The sequence below is a fragment of the Pseudophryne corroboree genome, chromosome 5, assembly GCF_028390025.1.
Source record: "Pseudophryne corroboree isolate aPseCor3 chromosome 5, aPseCor3.hap2, whole genome shotgun sequence".
NCBI classification, from domain to species: Eukaryota; Metazoa; Chordata; class Amphibia; order Anura; family Myobatrachidae; genus Pseudophryne; species Pseudophryne corroboree.
Genome location: NC_086448.1, coordinates 650,711,431 through 650,731,285, shown reverse-complemented (window position 1 = coordinate 650,731,285; position 19,855 = coordinate 650,711,431). Strand labels below are relative to the sequence as shown.

Here is a 19,855-nt window from a genome sequence, read left to right as displayed (position 1 = left end):
ATCCACCAAAGCAACGTTGCACCACAGACTATCCAGGAGTTGGCGGATGCTTTAGTCCAGGTCTGGGAGGAGATCCCTCAGGAGACCATCCGCCACCTCATCAGGAGCATGCCCAGGCATTTTAGGGAGGTCATACAGGCACGTGGAGGCCACACACACTACTGAGCCTCATTTTGACTTGTTTTAAGGACATTACATCAAAGTTGGATCAGCCTGTAGTGTGTTTTTCCACTTTAATTTTGAGTGTGACTCCAAATCCAGGCCTCCATGGGTTAATAAATTTGATTTCCATTGATCATTTTTGTGTGATTTTGTTGTCAGCACATTCAACTATTTAAAGAACAAAGTATTTAATAAGAATATTTCATTCATTCAGATCTAGGATGTGTTGTTTAAGTGCTGCCTTTATTTTTTTGAGCAGTGTGTGTATATATATATATATATATATATATATATATACCCACTGCAATACATTGGGGAAAAAAAAGATTTATGTGAAAAAAGACAAGTGGCTTTACCATCCCTTTCAACGTACAATATTTTCTGTAAGTAGCACGAACGCTGGATACCACATTGAAGGGAATGGAAAGACCTGGGGGTATATTTACTAAGGTCCCAATTTTTGCCGAGTTTTTTTTTCTTCAAAGAGTCATCTCGGGAATTTACTAAACACAAATCTCGGCAGTGATGAGGGCATTAGTATTTGTTTTAATGGCAGAGTTCACAAATACGAATGAATACACCATCGGTCAAATACGCCTGTTATTTTATACAACTCGGTAATTTACTAAGAAATCGTATTCACAATCACTGCCGGCAATAGCCAAACACTGCAGGTAAATTATAGAATTCGTTAAAAAAAAGCAGTTTTAAAATATACCTTCTTTTTTATCCGTATTCAGTGAGGTCCATGCATGTTTATCTGTGGGTAGGGGTGTGAAAGTGTGAAAAATAAAAGAAAAAAATTGTGTGGGGTCCCCCCTCCCAAGCATAACCAGCCTCGGGCTCTTTGAGCTGGTCCTGGTTGTAAAAATACAGGGAAAAAATGCATAGGGTCCCCCCACATTTAAACAACCAGCACAGGGCTCTGCATGCGGTTCTGGTTCAAAAAATACAGGGGACAAAAGACGGGCTCCACTAGCCAAAGAGATAATGCCACAGCCAGGGGACACTTTTATATAGGTCCCTGCGGCCGAGGCATTACCCCCCCCCCCCACCAACTAGTCACCCCTGGCCGGGGTACCCTGGAGGAGTGGGGACCCCTTAAATCAATGGGTCCCCCCTCCAGGCACCCAAGGACAAGGGGTGAACCCCGAGGCTGTCCCCCCCACCAGTGGGCAGTGGATGGGAGGCTGATAGCCTTTGTGTAAAAATAAAGAATATGCGGGGTCATTCCGAGTTGATCGTAGCTGTGCTAAATTTAGCACAGCTACGATCATTCACACTGACATGCCAGCACAGGGCTATCCCACCCCGCATGTCAGTGCCGCCGCCCCCCGCAGAAGTGCAAAGGCATCGCACAGCGGCGATGCCTTTGCACTTCAAGAGTAGCTCCCGACCAGCGCAGCTTTAGCATGCTGGCCGTAAGCTACTCATCGCTCCCCGGCCCACAGCGGTTGCGTGTGATGTCACGCAGCCGCTGCGGCCCGCCCCCCGTTTGGTCTAGCCACGCCTGCGTTGGCCGGACCGCGCCCACAAAACGGCGGCCAAACACCGCCGTTACACCCTCCCGCCCAGCGATTGCCTCTGCCTGTCAATCAGGCAGTGGCAATCGTAGCGTCCCGGTGGCCTTCGGCCGTCTGGCATGTGCCGGCGCCGCAGTGCGCCGGCGGTGTTCTGACCCGATCGCACCGCTGCGATAAACTGCAGTGTGTGATCGGTCAGAATGACCCCCATTGTTTTGTGTAGTAGAACTTCAAGTCCCAGCAAGCCTTCCCCGCAAGCTGGTACTTGTAGAACCACAAGTACCAGCATGCGGGAAAATATCGGGCCCGTTGGTACCTGTCGTTCTACTACAAAAGAATACCCCCCAAAAAACACTACACAGACACCATGAAAGTACAGTTTTAATAACACACACTTATACACTCACATACTTACCTACCTCCAATGCTGCGATTCACGTCCACTTGTCCAGTAGAATTCACGGATTACCTGTAAAAAATAAAATTATACTTACAACCAATCCAGTGTAGATCTGTCCTCTTCTTTCTCGACGTAATCCAGGTTCTTGTTAAAAAAACAAACCGCAAAACCCGATTCACGCTACTAAAAGGGTTCCATGTTTACACATGGAACCCCTTTTACCGAATGGCGGGACCCCCCGTGACTTCTGTCAGTGGCGCTCTACTGATTGGCTGTGCGCTCCTGCCCTGTCAATCAGGAGGAGCGCACTGGTTAGAATGTAGCTTAGTTCAGCTCCATTGTAACCAATTATGGGAACTTTGCGGTCTGCAGTAAACTGCAAAGTTAATTGGGGTCACTCTTGACAGGGCAGGAGCGCACAGCCCATGGATGGGGGGGACAGCCTCGGGCTTCACCCCTGGTCCTTGGGTGCCTGGAGTGGGGGGGCCCTTGATTTAAGGGTTCCCCACTCCTCCAGGGAACCTCGGCCAGTAGTGACTAGTTGGGGGGTAATGCCACGGCCGCAGGGACCTATATAAAAGTGTCCACCAGCCGTGGCATTATCTCGCTGGCTAGTGGAGCCCGGTGCTTGTTTAAAAATACGGGGGACCCCTACATCTTTTGTCCCCCGTATTTTTTGAACCAGGACCGAACGCAGATCCCTGTGCTAGTTGTTTAATTATGGGGGGACCCTATGCATTTTCCCCCTGTATTTTTACAACCAGGACCGGCTCAAAGAGCCCGAGGCTGGTTACGCATAGGCGGGGGGACCCCACGCAATTTTTTTTTCTTCAAATTTTAACCCTTTCAACACTTAGTAGATTGTACACAATGAAGCCCTGCACGGATCTCACTGATTCATTGTGTTATGTCTGGCAGTGTTTTACTAATCACTCCTGTAGAACACTGCCTGACAATACGAATCATATCAACATCGGAACATACGAAAGAAGAGAACTCGGCAGCTTAGTAAATTTCATTAAATAAATTCAAAAAGTTGCAAAAAAACACGACACAAATACGATTCTTAGTAAATATACCCCCTGGTGGATTTTGAAATAAAAGGTAACTATTTTTAGTTTAGAGAGATCAGTATATTTCTAAATTGTGTCGGGCGCTAAAATTATATACCGTAGGTGAATGATAAATGTTTATACCAACTATAAAAAAAAAACAGAAAAATGTAGAAACAAAAAATACAAATATAATGAAGGCGCACAAAAAATAGTTTTCAGCTGCTGATTTGATACAATTAAATTCACAATTTATTAAAAAAAAAGTTTAAATAACTGATAAAACACATAAAATTATTATTAGGAATAAAGTACTCAGTTCTCAATTTGCATTATAGTGAGATATTTGGTGAGAATACTGTATGCTTCACCCTTCCATTCAGATGTAGATAGTAAGGAGCGCTCCTACTAATTGTATTGTATACTAACTAATATTTGAACGTGCATTTTAATCAATCCAGCATAAAGAAAGCTGAACTAATTAGTAACTGCTAATTTGCATGCGGAGCTTTACTAACACCTATGCTTCCCTGTTGTGTATTTGCTATATGCAAAATTGTTATATGCAAAATTTTATGTGTGTTTTATCAGTTATTTAAACTTGTTTTTTTAATAAATTGTGGATTTAATTGTATCAAATCAGCAGCTGAAAACTATTTTTTGTGCACCTTCATTAAGTTTGTATTTTTTATTTCTAAATGTATTACGTTAATTTTATAGATTTAAATCACAAACAAAACAGATCTTTTCTAGATCACCCCTAATTAATTGCATATCGGAAGGCCACAGGGGAGTAGAATGAGCAGGTGCTCAGCCTGTTTTATGCAGGTGAGCAGTAAGATTGTAAAGCAGAACGGTGTGGCCTGCAAGATATATCAGGGCACATCTGGCAATGGTGCATACCAGGTAAGTGGAACTTGGTATTTTTAACTCCACAAGTCCCACACAATGCTAAATGCAGTGTTTTTAGCAAGGTTATCTTATAGTAAGACTTAAGTGAAGCTCCAAGAAGTATTTTTGGATGTAAAAATAGAAAATTGAACAATGCTGACCAAACGTAGTTGTAATACTGCGAGGCGCCATTCTTACTTTTACCAACATTTGGTTTTTAACACTTTGTTAATGGCCCCTTTTGTCTAAATACAGTAGCTCAGCCATTCCATGTTTGTCATGACTGTGAAACGACTAATATTAATTAGGAACATTTTGCTTAATAACCAGTATCTTATGTCTGCTCTGTAATACCGTAGTCACCATAATATTAACATCCTCAAAGTGAAGACTTTTGTTCTATCCTTTGCATTGTTATCACATTATGTTTTTTAATTTGTGTATTTCATTTGTTTTGAGATTGGAGGGTTAATCTGGCATATCTGACAACAGACTGTCAGTAAATGCTTCGCCTGGAACATCATCTGAAGATGCTCTGAAGGTCACAGCATGTCGTGAATGCAGCACATAAAATTCTGTCAAGTTGCAATAAGTGAGAGTCAGCAACGCCCATGCAGCACATTTTACGTTTGTTTTTGCTACAGGGAAGAGTTTAGCAAGTTAGCATTATAAAATAAGCATGTTGCCATCATTTACATTAATTACATTTTACCTCTTTATGTCTTTGTTTAACAAGTTATATGTTAACTCTACTGGTCTGAGCATTCTTCCCTCCTTTCTGTCTTATGTTATGCACCACTTGTTATTAATGTATGGTTCGTTATTCCCCAACTGAACAGACTGATGAACGGAGTGAGTTGATAGAGAGTGTTGCTACTTCTGTAGATGATGCAGAGGTAAATGTACACCTGTTTGCACAGCATTACTTGCGTGAATTTGCACTGAACGTGGTCCAAATATGAGTACATGCAAGTGTGGGCGATGCAGAGTCACGTGCATTTCTGTCATCTACACTTACAACTAGTGGCAGATTCTACCTAGGAGCTGCATCCCTGCAGACCCTAGGCAAATCTCTCCCCCCCCCCCCTTTCCCCCATGAGCCAGCTGCATTCCTTGTACTGGCTTCACTGGTAGTGGCTTCCCATTGCATGCACTATCTACTAATCACCCATAGGATATGCAGTCCGAGGGGCAGATGCTTTCTCCCCTTGGGACATCCAGTCAGTACCACAAGAAATAAAGAGAGTTCTTGAAATAAAGCTCCCTTGTCTTAGCATTAGCCCTGCCCAAGTTCTAGGGGTTGTAGCAGATGCAGCCCCTGTAACTCCTGTTTGTCCATTGTGCACTGGCCCACTGGTGTTTTCTGCATGCACCAGTTCCAGTATGTGCAATGGACCTGGTAGGCAACACTGACAGTCCGGAATTCCAACCATCTGGACCGAATGGGCAGCCCACTTCGTCCAATCATCCAAGAGGGTAGAAGCACCACCAGTGGCAGCTCCTACCTGGATGGAGGAGGGGAGTCTGGCAGATCTGGCCTATAATTGGGTGTTGTCATGTAGTTCATTGAGGTTGTCTTCACACAAATGTGTGCTATGCTGATGTGGTCAGCAGCAAAAATACGCCTGTATAGAGGTCCATCTTTTGCACCTAGTATATGACAGGGGAAAGTCTGCACTGATGAGGATGACTTGTAGCAAATCGTCCACACAAACATTTGTGGTCGTATGCATGTGGGTGAAAATATGCATTATTCCCATGCACGCTTCTTTTGAGCATTGCATGCCAGATTTACTATCACGTCTGCATCAGGCCGTCTGTGTGTGATTTTTTTTTTTTTAGGGGTTACAGTAATTCTGCATAATGGGTACATTAACTTCCTGCAACTTAGTGTTTGTCTTCCAGGCTTTGCAAAGCAATGATGATGGACAGCTGACACTTATTATTGTAATAAAATGTAACATTTTTCCGCTCATAATATAATATTACAGTAGACTGATGAATGATGCACATCATTCTCCCAACACTGCTCAGTTTCGATTTCCAGGCATACTCGGTATTAAACATTTTGTGGGTTTATTTACGAATCATCGGGTTGTAAAACCTGGTGCTTCTAATCATGTTTATGTCCAAAATGTGAAAAGCCATGAATTTTACAAGCCGTGTTTTTTTAGAGAAAGCATTGCCCTTTTAAATTCTAGGTATAAACATGATCAGAAGCGCTAGGTAAATAAACCCATTGGTGTTCATCTTGGGATACAAAACCTGCCAGGAATATTTTACCAAATACTTAAAATTACAATTTCTTATTTAACATATAGGGGTAAATTTACTAAGATGGGAGTTCTATTTAAGATGGGATGTTGCCCATAGCAACCAATCAGATTCTACTTCTCATTTATCTAGCACCTTCTAGAAGGTAATACCTGGAATCTGATTGGTTGCTATGGCAACATCCCATCTTAAATAGAACTCCCATCTTAGTAAATTTACCCCACAGTATCTCACCTATGTCTACCCAAAATTAAATGTGTAATTCTAGGTGAAATTCTTTAAGAAGATTGCATCATGGATTGTTTCATCGCCTTGGTGGAATCATAGCCTCCTCCATAGATGAGAACTTTTCAACTTTTGATTTTGGCAGTGGCTGTTTCATTATAGGCAGGAATTCATTATTTTTTAAACATAATCTCTGTCTCCAATCAGCCAGTATAATACAGTGTTGAAATCTCTGGGTGAAATACAGGTAGAGCTCCTAAGATAGCTTTCTTAAAATATAAAACAGGTTCTGCACTGTGTGCTCACCAACTCCTTTCTTAGGGATGCCTGATATTGTACCACTACCTTAATCTAGAGGCACCAGGAATCTAAAAACAGTGGAAGTAAAAATGTGAAGATACATTTCTTCTGCCAACTGTCACTTTCAAGCTTTTCTTAAAAATGTAAAATAACAGCATTACACTGATATTTTTTAAAATTAAAAATAATAAAATAGCTTTACATTGAAAACCATATTTGTTAATGCACATAAACCTAATCTTACTGTGCAGTATGTTAATGATTTCTTTTCTTGAAAATACAGCTGTTACAATTATATACAGCAAGCGCCAAAAATTTGCAGGCAAAAAAATGGCTTCAAAAGAGAACTAGAGTACAGAGTTTATTCTACAGTTTTATGACCTTGGGCTGCCCCTCCCCCCCCCCCGGCCATATTTCCACTGCCCTACCCCTGCAGTGCTGCAGCTGCTTGTCCTGCTCCCCCCCCCCCCCCCCCACACGCACTCTAGCATACTTACCCCTCTCCAGATGGCCAGTCCCCCTCTTCTAGGTCTGTCCTGTCTGCCTTGCAGTGGAAGCTGTTGGGGTGCACACCCTGACTTCAACAGCAAACATTGAGGAGACATGTAACCCTTTATGAATGATACTGTATCTACCTATCTATATAAATAAAACTTTTTTTCCAGCTCTAATAAATTAATAACTCAGTAAAAATCAGCGGCGGCTCCTACCTCGGTGGAGGAGGGGGGATGGCTCTGGCCATGCTGCCAGGTCCCTTCTCCACAGTCCCTGCTGTGGATCCCAGTTTCCTTGCCCCCCACGCCGGCCGGGTCTTGGTGCATGCACAGTAGCAGCGACAGTACTGCACATGTGCAAACCCCCGGCTTCTATGGACTGCATCTGCTGCAGCCTATGGACTGTATCGGCTGCAGCCCATAGAAGCAGACTAGGGCTGATGAGGCAGGAAGCTGGCTTCCTACAGGAAGCCCTCTCTCTGCTTTTTGCAGTCCGGTCTAGCAGTCCCAGGGAGAGGAAATACCTCCCAATGGGACTGTCTATAGTGTCTGTGACTGGCAGGTAGGACATCCAATAGGAAGTCACTGCCAGTCACAGTGAAGCCATTGCATTCTCATGGACTGCATCTGGCTTCAGAGACAGTGAGTTGGGTGGTGGATTTTGCTTGGGTGGTCTGCAGTCCTACAGCCCACAGGCAAAATCTGCCACAAAATCTAATTCAGTAAATAGCTGGCTGCTCCTCTTGGTAGATCCCTGCCCATAGACCTAGAACAAATGTATAAAACAAAACACCAAAAAGGCGTAAAAAGGGTAGTATTTTTAATAAAAATGGAAAATACACTTGCACTAGCTGATGTGCTTGTGGGCCGTATGGATGGTGTAATCTTTAGCATTACTTCCTCATAGCACTGAGGTAATGGGTTCAATTCCCACCATGGGAAACTGTGAAGTTTGTATAATATCCCCGTACTTGCATGGGTTTCCCCCGGTACTCCGGTTTCCTTCCACAATCCAAAAATATACTGGGAGGTTAATTGGCTCCCAACAAAAAAAATAACCCTAGTGTGTGCGTGTACATGTGGTAGGGAATATAGATGGTAAACGCTGCTGGGGCAGGGACTGATGTGAATTGCCAAAATATTCTCTGTAAAGCGCTGCGGAATATGTGTGTGGTAGATCTTAAATATTTACGATTTCCATTTCCTTTATCCCATCTTAACTTATGTGCTTATGTGGTAGTATCATGATAAACTTAATTAAGGTATTTAAACATTTTTTATTATGAATGAATTGAAGGTGGGTTATAAAAACATATGTAAACCTTTTTTTCTCTACTGAAGGATCTGTTTGTACACCACATTGGTAGTTCTCCCCTCAGGCACTAGGATCACCAGTCTGCTGGGTGGGCTTACTCTGGAGCAGGCCGCTTAGAACTGCCCATATGAGAAGCAGTTCTCCTTCAAGTCCATCCCTGCCATCTTCAGCGACTGCCCCCTGGACTTGTTAATAGTCATTGTAAAGAGAACTGCAGCCTTTTGAACTTGAAGAGGTACTCTGATGGTATGCGTGGTATGAACACTGACTCCCTGATCACAGTCAGTGAACACTGTGGTCTCGCTTACCTTCCGTATGTAGGGCATTCACTTGCAGCCTGGTGCCATTGCAGTGTTTTGTTGGGTTGAGGTTCCGCAGAATCATCACTGGAACCCTGACTTTGAAGAAAAGCTTGTGGACTGGGAGGCTAGGACGGTTGAGGGACACAGGATAGTGGACCGCACCATCCATTTGCACCACCGCGTCCACAGACCTGTACTCCAATTGTGCCCCTTCAAATGACTGATGTAGAGTGTCATTACTAATGGTAGCATTGTCGTTCTTGGGGGTTGGAATGGCATGCTCATACCGGCAGTCCATGGACTTCTTTTTGATATGGGCAATACCAGGTTATATCCTGGCTGTGAGGTCTGCTAGGGTCATCACTACTGACTGCTGACAGACTGCTGTGTTCTCCCTACAATGTCAACCCCCTGTGTCTTGAGCGACCGACAAAGCTATGAAGATAAGATATAAGTGGACAGCCAGGCACAGGGGGATGAATCAAGTGAGGGATCCCAAGCAGCAGCTGACATGCAGTCTGCTGTTCCCCCTTCTGCACTTACCTGTAGCTTTCACGTGCAGCCTTGCACAAGAGCTGTACAGTTGGCAGCAGCCAGGAGCCAGTAGAGAAAGTAAGCCCGTGTGGGATCCTGAGGGCCTAAAGCGATGATGGTGAAGCAGACAGCGGTCAGTAGTGGGTGGCAGGGGATGCAGCTTTGTGAGTTCTGGCAGCAGTGAGGACTGGAACAGGTGCTGGCTGGCTGCTGAGAGACAGGCTGATGTGGTAGAGTGACAGCTGGGAATCGGAGCGCTGGCTCACAGGCAGAGACACAGTATCACGCACCTGCTGACAGGCAGGCTGGTTTCCAGAGCCTTTTGGGGTTGATTAGAGTAAAATCCTGAATAAAGTTTGCAGGTATTTGTAAAGGTAACCTCCGTAAGTTAAAACCATGTAGATATCTTATTGGGTCTATGAGATACTGAGGAATCCGCAAAAACATATTTTACCCCTTTTCAACCGCTTTGGGCAGGCATTCCCAACCACGGTTCTCAAGGCACACCAACAGTGCAGGTTTTAGTGATATCCAGGCTGCAGCACAGATGGTTAAATCAAAATAACTGAGCTACTAATTAAGTCACCTGTGCTGAAGCCTGGATATCACTAAAATCTGCACTGTTAGTGTGCCTTGAGGACCGTGGTATGGAATGCCTGGCTTAGGGGATGAATTAAAAAAAAATCCCTGCTTACTGGGTGCTTACATCATGGAAATAATATACAGTACTCCCCAAATTTTATGTTTCTAGGTCCATGGGTTTGGGCTGGGGGAGTTGGTGGGTCAGTTAGCCAGCCCGTTTTTGGCGAGTGATTATTGATTTTATTCATTGATGCAGAGCGATTCATTTTATTCAATGATACATTGTTTTCTTTCCCATTTTTTTTAGTTCTGTCTTAATATTTTCTGTAGTAAAAATGTATTTGCATTTACTTATTGGTTACCAATTCCAATGATTCAATTGATAATTTTGTTCACTAATTAGCCAATTAACATTTCAGTGAAAATCAGATCAAAATTGGTTCAGTTGTCCTTGAGTTTCTTGCAAACATGCATACGATTTTTATATACTATACTGTGTGTGTGTGTGTGTGTGTGTGTGTGTGTGTGTGTGTGTGTGTGTGTGTGTGTGTATATATATATATAGAGAGATATCTTATAGATATCTTGTATAATTATTTATCTCATATTTAGTATTAGGTGGTTCTTTTACCTTCTTATCTCCTATTCACGTCCCTCAGTCCGTTCAAACTACAGTACTTTAGGTATCATGCAGGGATCTGACATTCTGAAATGATCCAAGGAATAGACCCTTGTGTAGTAATTCACTAAATTATTTAAATAAAATAGTAGGTTACTCTTACTTAAAATAATAATAATTGTGTTTTTTTTTGTAGCAGCACCAACATAAAGACGCCGATGAGACTCAGAATCAGCCTAATTGTCAATTTAACCTATGTTTTTCATTTCATTATAAAGAAAAATATAGCAGTTTTGTATTTCATGTGAACAGTCTCTGATAACCAATGCCACATGGAGCCACATTGTAATGGCCAGTATACAATGGAGCCCCATTCTAATGGGCAGTATACAATGGAGCCCCATTCTAATGGCCAATATACAATGTAAGTCTCCAGATTGATCCACAAAAATGAAGTACAGTAAAATTCTTACAGTTGGAGAGGGGTTATAATCTGGAAGTCTCTTGGATTTCCCAGGAGAGATACTAAGTCTGTCAGTGTTCCAGCTAAGGTGTGTCGCCATACTCCATTTACCTGGAGGCAAGGTATCACTAGCCCAGGGGCATAGCAAGGGGTGCGCCGGTGTAGCTCATGCTCCAGGCGCCTGTCGTTGGCAAGGGCGCTGCAGTCCCGCCATCAGCTACATAATGCGCCGCAGTAGCATTTCACAGTGTTCAGCGGCTGTGCTGTGGGAAGCAGAGGGATGGATGCTCTCCCCATCGCCCCCAGCACAATAAAGTTTTTTCTTTGGCACAGCGCGTGGTGTCATGACGTCCATGCGCTGTGGCTGAAGAACAGGAGGAGCCACTGCCGCAGTGACGAGGATCTCAGCACTGATCCGGGTCGAGGGCAGGAGAGGTAAGTATAGCTGCTGGAGAAACACAGATGTGGGTGGAAGCCATGGGGAGATGCAGGAGGGGGGGCAGGCAGCCATGCAGAGACAAGACACAGGGTGGGGGGAGGCAGCCATGCGGAGACAAGACACATGGGAGAAGGCAGCCATGGAGAGACTCAGGGGGGAGGCAGCCATGAGGAGACACAGTAGGGAGGCAGCCATGGGGAGACACTGGGGGAGGCAGCTATGGGGATACACAGGGGGGGAAGCAGCCATGGAGAGACACAGGGGTGGCAGCCATGTGGAGACAAGACAAAGGGGGGAGGCAGCCATTGGGAGACACATGGGGGAGGCAGCCATGAAGAGACACAGGAAGGGGAGGCAGCCATGAGGAGACACAGGGGGGTGGCAGCCATGAGGAGACACATGGGGGAGGCAGCCATGGGAAGAGACGGGGGGAGGGTGCACATTTTGGGGGGGGCAATGGCACGCACATGCTCCAGGCGCTGTGTTTACACGTTACACCTCTGCACTAGCCACTAACTGGTGACAAATGCACTTGTCACCTTTGTTCTGACTGCCCCTCTACGAGACCTGGCATGGCTGTGAGCACTTGCCAATCATAGTCCTGAATGACTTTTGAACCTGCAGATAGGTGACTTTCTTTGGGCGCCCTACACCTCTTGCCCTCCGTCCACAGGTTCGGGGTCATAGACCCAAATGATCTCAGAACATTTAGACAACAGTTATGAGGATCCATTTTAATGTAATTGGTGCGTAGGAGAATATTGGTCATAGCTAGCCATGCTTGCCTACTTTTTTAAAAAAAAGCATTTCGGGGAGATTTTGAAAGCAACACCTACAGTATAAGCATGATGTTAAAGTGGGCGTGTACTGCTACATCAGAGAGGCGTGTCATAAAATGACTTACATCCAAATGTAAATGAGCCAAAAAGCAGTATGAAAGATCTACTGTACTTGTTGATGAAAAGACACTGATACTTTTCAGGGCTTACTGGTGTATTGTGTTTTACAAGTGGATACACATAAGTGGCAATGAGAAACCTTATTTAAAAATGCATGTGGCCATACTCTATGATAGAGAACATGAAAATGATACCTAACTGTCTTATGATTTACAGAAGTGTTTCTAATAAGCAAAAAATTATGCACCAGAACTAAGCACAGATCACACACGGATACTGTTTAAATGTACCTCATGAGTTTCCACCTTGTAATAGCAAAGCACAGTGTTTTGATACAATTTGATTTAACAGTAAGTCTGATTATGGTACAACATATGGTTTTATAATATAGTATGTGTGTGTGTGTGTGTGTGTGTGTATGTATATATATATATATATATATATATATAATGTGTTTGTGTGTGAGAGCTCTAGCAGATGATAGAAAATGTGTAGTCATCTGTGTCCAATTTAGCTAGCCAGCCTATTATTATAATGCTGTATTTGAAATATGAGTCAAGTGGGTACTACAGCTTTTATTTCTGAGTTATGGAAGCAAACACATGTGGCTAGTCAACTGCAAATTCTTAGGAACATAACAATGTATTCAATGAAAATGAGGCAGCACTGAACATTTCCTGCACAGCTTTGCAGGTTTTAAAAACCACCGAGCAAAAAGATGCCTAAACCCCTGCATCCTGGTAATGTGACAGTCACTGCAACATAAATATAATACCAGTCTCCCAGGGATAATGTCAGATACACGGAGATGTGACACAGAAAGATGAGAACACAGAACTGTTCTATGTTATGCTGAGAACACACAGCTGTGATGACAGCAACCTATAAACAGCAGAAATAACATAGATATGGGTGACACTGTTGTGTCATTTGACTCATGAGATAGGGCAATGCTTGTATACGTTACATTTACTGAGTGTCATCTTTTGTTTTATGTTGTACAGTCATGTGAGGTAACCAGGCATCTAGTGTGCATAATACACCTCTTACTGACTTACAGTATACCGTGGGGAAATCAGATTTAATTTCACTGTAGAGGTAGATGTTGTAACAGTGGAAATTGATTACAAGTAAGTAGGAAATGTCAAATTAAATGTATTAACTAAAATGCAAGAATAAGAAAAGTATTGCACCTGCTTGGATGATGATGTGAATACATCTAGCACAGAGAGATTATTTCTTGGACAGCTATTTACTGGGGGAAGCATTTGATATGTCGGCTGTCGTGATCCCGGTGCTCAGCATACCGGCGCCAGAATCCCGACATCCGGCATACCAACAACTGTTTTCCCTCTTGGGGTGACCACGACACCCCCGGAGGGAGAATAAATAGTGTAGTGCGCCACTGTGCTCGCAGAGTGGCGAGCGCAGCAAGCCCGTAAGGGGCTCTTTTCCCGGGATCCCGAGCGCCGGCATACTGTAGTAGACTCTTACCGGACATGTAGCAAGAAAAACATAGGGCATGATTACTCTGAGACGATTATTATATAAAGGGTGCTTTAGATTTCAGATGCCCTTGTAAGTACCACCCTATTGGTTGGGCTTATTTTCAAATGATCAAAGTTATGAGCAATATGGAAAGACATGTGCAGAGCTACATTGCACAGATCTGATAGTACAGGTTTCACACTGCGTCGCCAGTTCACACAGTATAGAGGGATTAGCCGCTTGTAAGTCAGAGTGTGATCTGACAGCGTTCAGGTTCATAGCCAACCTGAGGTCTCCTTCTGTCAGATTAAGTGCCATGTATAGTGATGGGCCACTGTTATCACCAAGTTCTCATAATGTTTAGATAACTTGCCACCCATTTACTTTGGTGGACTCAGTGTACTAGAAAAGCGGCATTGGTTGACCAGCTAACATCCCCATTGTGGGGTGGTGCTGGTGGGGTTACTGTGCATAACACCCAATAGTAGGATGAATTATTTACACATTTTATTAACTGCAATAAAAGATGAACCCCTAATAAGAATGATGCAGCCCTCTCTCAGGATCCTGCATGGATTGTGGCATAAGAGACTAAAGCAGTGGTTTCCAAACTTTTTTGAATCACGGCGCCCTAGAATATCAGAATTTTTTTCACGGCACCCCTAGGCCAAGAATTTCAGATTGAGAAATTTAGAAAGAAATATTACATTAAGTAGATCGCGTTTATATGTCATCCTTAGGGTCAGTTGTGTGGTGAGGGACAAGATTCGCTTCTGTTTGTCCACATAGTTTATTACTGGCAGCCATCAGCACTGGTTTTGCCTATTATATTGACCATGAATAATTTGAATTGGTCCTGGATCACCAACCCAGAACACCCCTGCAAGTGTCCCGAGGCACCCCAGGGAGCCACGGCACACAGTTTGGGAACCTCTGCACTAAAGGATGGCATGTCCAAATGTGGGGTGGTGTGGTGCTGCAGTTGCGTCATTGTGGCCCCACCTCCTCATTTTAAAGCAGCAGCTGGCAGAATTTTACAGCAAGGGACGTGGCTAGGATGATGCCATTTAATGCAAATCTTGTCATCAAACTAACGGGCTACCCACGTCACTCAGTCTGGGAGAGTTGGCAAGCAAGGACTGTTACCAAGTATGTGTTTTATAGATATTTAAAATTAAATATGTGGAATATACTTTGACCCTCTGAACATTTTATTGTTTTGTTTTGTTTTGTTTTAAACTGCTGTGAGCTATGACCATACCAATCCAATGCATATGTAAGAAGAGATTGTTGGGCTTTACCTTAGCATGCATTAATAGTTTGATTTAGCTATTTTAGTTTTTGATGTGAACCAAATGAAATTACAATTCCTCAGAGTAGGTTATCAGAGTGAGATATGTGGTGCTAGGCTTTCTTAGGGTACATTTTTATATTATAATGACTTACAGTTTTTCAGCCAATGCTTATTAATAGTTGCTACTAAATTATGGTACTGTCACAAAGGGGAGTGGTGTAAATGAGGACAAAAGAGAAAATGGCTGAAGCACAGTTGTATGGAAGTCCATTTTGCTGATGAAACTTCTATTGTTTAGTACTGTGCATGCCTTGTTGTCCAGTGCATGCAAATCCAAGGCATACATATTTCATTTGCGGCTCCACTTGTGGCTGAATGGGCGTAACTGGGTGGTAATATGGTGTTCTCATGTCGGCAAAGTTTAGTGAGGGCGTCTTGTGGATTGAATAGCTGACTATGCTGATTTGTGCATGACCAAAGTATTCCTGAGCACCTAGTCTCCTCTAGGAGGATGGGAGATACCTACAGCATAGTGAAATTGCTCTCAGCAGTGGTTTGGCAAAAAAAGGGAACATGCCAACCCCACAAAGAATTCAAAGAAAAATTTTTTTACTAGTTAACTAGTAGGTAACCTAAAGGACAATAAATATATTGACCAATATAGGTAATTAAGACGTAACTTATGAGAAATCTATATCTATATATACAAGGCAAATACCACTGACTCATCACAAAATCTCCTGAACGGTAAGGACTAGGAACTTGAAATTTGGACAGTAGCTTGTCTTTGTGATGTAGGCACCCACTAAGAAAGAATTTTTCAAACTTCCACCCACAAAGGGCTTAAAAGGGGTTTGATGATCATTGGGAATTCCCCCCTCACAGAGGAGATTGAAGACTGCATGGTTCTAGCGATACCAAGTCGTGGAGGGGGAGGACACAATGTTCTGTTCCTGGACTTCCTTGCCAGTGGCAGTTGCAGAGCATTCCATTATTCAAAGAGGGGAGCCACACTCAGACCCCTGTTTGCACCACTGCAATTTGCAATCTAACCTGATTTGCGATTGTGCCGCGATTTGCGATCCAACCTGAATGAGACCCTTCGTTCCATGCACAAACTGCGAGTGTAATTGCAGCTGAATTGTATGCAACTCTGAATTGACCCCAAAATTGGTAATACAACACTTTTCTTTGGATTGTTATAACTAAAAACTGATTTATTATTTCAGTTATTTATTCCATTTGGAGCTACTGGTTAGCAATGCCGTTTTATCATGATCTGAGGCACTGCAGTGGGTGACAGAGAATTTCCCATTATAACTATAGTAAAATATGGTACAGACCAAAGCTAGCCTTCACTGATAACACAATTGTCAGTATATGAGGCCAGATGCAATGATGTCTGTGTTGGCCGGTGTGTGTTTCCGGCCATTCTCTAACGTTTTATTAAAGCGGCAATCATGTACAAGACAAAACCATGCCTGTACATGATTGCCGCTTAAAAAAAATGTCAGAGTTCATCCGGGGACCTGCACCTCCGGCCAACTTGGACGTCATTGCATCCAGCCCATAATTTTGGTTATACAGTATTGTGATGGTGTTTTTCTTGTGCAAAACAGATTTATTTTGTTATCCTTATGATTATCATATTCGCTAAACTGCGTAATCTGATTTCACTTTGTTTTTTTCATACAGAAGCCAATAAAACATCTTTAAAGCAACACACAATTTTCTCTGATGAAGAGACTCCAAAATGTTATTTAGAATTCACCACTATTATACAGTGAGGCCAACAGGAAAAGTATAGAAGCCGTACTAATAGTAATACTCTGATGGTGAGGGCTGTGTGGGATTCCAGGCTCGCCAGTTGCCTATGACTGATTAAGTACATTGCTCCAACTTTTCTCGTGTCATGAAGGCATACGGGAGGGAATGGAAATGATAATGTACATAGAAACCTGCTTGGACTATGACAAAGTGGTATGATTGTTCTCATCATGCAGACTTTACGGGGCTGTTTATAGCCTTCCCCGTAGAGAGAAAGATGAGGCAAAGAAACAAGATATCTGATTGCTTTCATTGTTGTATTGTTAGTAAGTTTTCCATATGCTTGATTTAGTTATAGTGCTTTGTTTTCTTAATTAATGAGAATTTATTGATTTTGTTTGTTTGTCTCTTCTAAACAGGAGGAGATGTCAAAAACAATTCAGCACATCTCTGCCTTCCTTACGTCTGTGACAGATGGCTCACCCAGAGAAGACAGCAAAGAAAACAAGCAGTCTATCTGGCATGCTGAAACAAAAGACAGGGAAAGTCACACAGTTCACATAACAGTGTAATTGGACAGTCACCTGTTTGCCATTTCACACTTCTATGGACGGAAAACTCTCGCACATCCCAGCATGCTTTGCCATCCTTTTACTTACAGCAAATCCATAACAATGAAACAGGTGACTTTCATGCTGCTGTCAGGAACGATCTAATTTCAGCTCTGGGTGACTGATTGCAATTGGCTTTGCTTCATCTGATAATTAATCTATGTCACCATTAATTGGAAGAGAGAATAATTACTGGCGGTGTTGACAGTGACTGTACACTTCCCCAGATTTCCCCATTGTGTTGGCCCGAATAAAGGCTTTTGCAATGAGTACTTAAAGTTTATATAAACTATAATAATACCAATACCCTTGTGATAGTACCAGATACCCCACGTGACGGATCTTTTTTCTGTTTACAAGTCGTGTGTGTGTGTGTGTTTTTCTCTTTAGCTCGCAGTGAGCTGTCTCCCTCAATCACTCTTCAGTGTTCTATCTTAATTTTGAAGAAGTTTAAAGTTTTCAATGAGCTGGAGATGAATGATTAATGAATAAATTTAAATGCTTCATTTTGTCCATGGATCATTAGTCAAGTCCTTTGTGGTAAGGACCTGAGAAAGGAGTGAAAATTATTAAGACATTAGCTTGAAGCAAGCTGGAGGTAAATATGCAAAAAATGCACAGCTAGAAACTGGCGTGTAAAGGACTTACTAAATGTAAGTATGTCTAGTGCAGATTCTAGGTCATGCCTCCTAGATACAGGTCCTGCTCTTAGTAGAAAAGTGTCAGTTTACTTTAAGTGTTTGAGCTAAAACAAGAAATGTGTTTTAGATAATGTACAAAAATAAATATTCACATCATGTAATCCTACATATTCCATTAAAACACTCTGCAAAGTGCCATACCTAGATATATGGAATATACAGAAGGGGAAGAACTATTCATACTAGGGAATGAATAATACATTGGATGTGAATCACACAAGTGCCTCTAGATTAAGGATGGCCATCAGTGGGTTAACCATTGGTGGTATTATTGGCAGTTAACCTTGATGCTTTTGTTCATGGGTGGGCTTCCATGCTCTATTACCAGGCCAATTAAAGTTGGGGGCCAGGCTTTACAGGTCACATTGGGAGCGGAGCTTGGCTCAGTAACACAGCTTCATGGAGGTAGAAAAAAAAATATTGTTATCTGTGGCATCAATGACTGAGAATCATTGGATCTCCACCATCGATGGAAAAACCATCGACCATCAGCAGTTAACCCTCAATGATTGTTAACGATAGTGGATGGCCATCCCTACTTTAAAATGTGTCTATATATGAACTATAGGGGGTGATGTACTAAGCTGTGATAAAAGTGGAGAAGTGAGCCAGTGGAGAAGTTGCCCATGGCAACCAATCAGCATTGACGTAACATTTATTATTTGCAAAAGTATACAGAGCACCTGTTTGGTTGCCATGTGCAACTTCTCCACTGGCTCGCTTCTCCACTTTTATCACTGCTTAGTACATGTCCCCCCAAAGTTGAAAGGCAAAGAAGTGGAAACCAGCTCTTCCATGCTTCCGGTTTCAAACCTCCAATAGTATTGCAAAGGTCCACCACTGAGAAATTTTCACTGGCATAAATAACTAGTGCCAATGGTTATAAGTGGCAGTAGATGTAGAGTGGTAGACTTTAGCAACCTGTCCGCCCCATCGGACAATCACCACTACAATGATATTTAGAATTGCGTATTTTATCATATTTTATCTCCATCCAAAAATAGTTTTCAATATTTGGTGATGTTATATTTAATCTACAGATAACAAACAAGGACATAACTTTATAGAAAAGCTCTGAGGTGTGTCGATTGAGAGATTTTTTGAAATAAGTAAAGAGATGTATGCTGTTGTGGTCTTGTTGTTAGCATTATATTTAATTACAAAGTGTTTTATACTGAATTCGGTAAAATACAGGCAATCAATGTAGGGACATGCAGAGCAGCAGAAGAAGAACATTTTAGCTGCTGTATTCAGAATAGATTGTAGAGGTAAAAGTCTTTACTGCAGGGGTGTCCAAGCCTTTGGCTTCCCTGGGCCACATTGGAAAAGGAAAAATAGTCTTGGGCCACACCTAAAATATACTAATGATAGCTGATGAGCAAAAAAAGGGTCTGTACATAATGTTTGTGATATCCGCCACCACCGATAAACAAAAAAAAATAACACCCCAAAAGAAAATACAGCCATACTGTAGACTACGCTACCCCCAGCGTAGTACCCAGCACAGCACTTTATACCGA

The 19,855-nt window shown here is 42.6% G+C and overlaps 1 protein-coding gene across 2 annotated transcripts in view; it reads left to right on the top strand.

Annotated features, from left to right (window-relative positions):
* Positions 1–18,145, top strand: part of CCDC178 (coiled-coil domain containing 178) — a 754,227-nt gene extending 736,082 nt beyond the window's left edge. For both annotated transcript variants that reach the window (XM_063923667.1, XM_063923668.1), the window contains one exon: positions 17,443–18,145. In XM_063923667.1, coding sequence (XP_063779737.1) covers positions 17,443–17,595 — 153 coding nt within the window. In that variant the 3' untranslated portion in view covers positions 17,596–18,145. The remainder of the gene's footprint in view (positions 1–17,442) is intronic.
* The last annotated feature ends 1,710 nt before the right edge of the window (positions 18,146–19,855 follow it).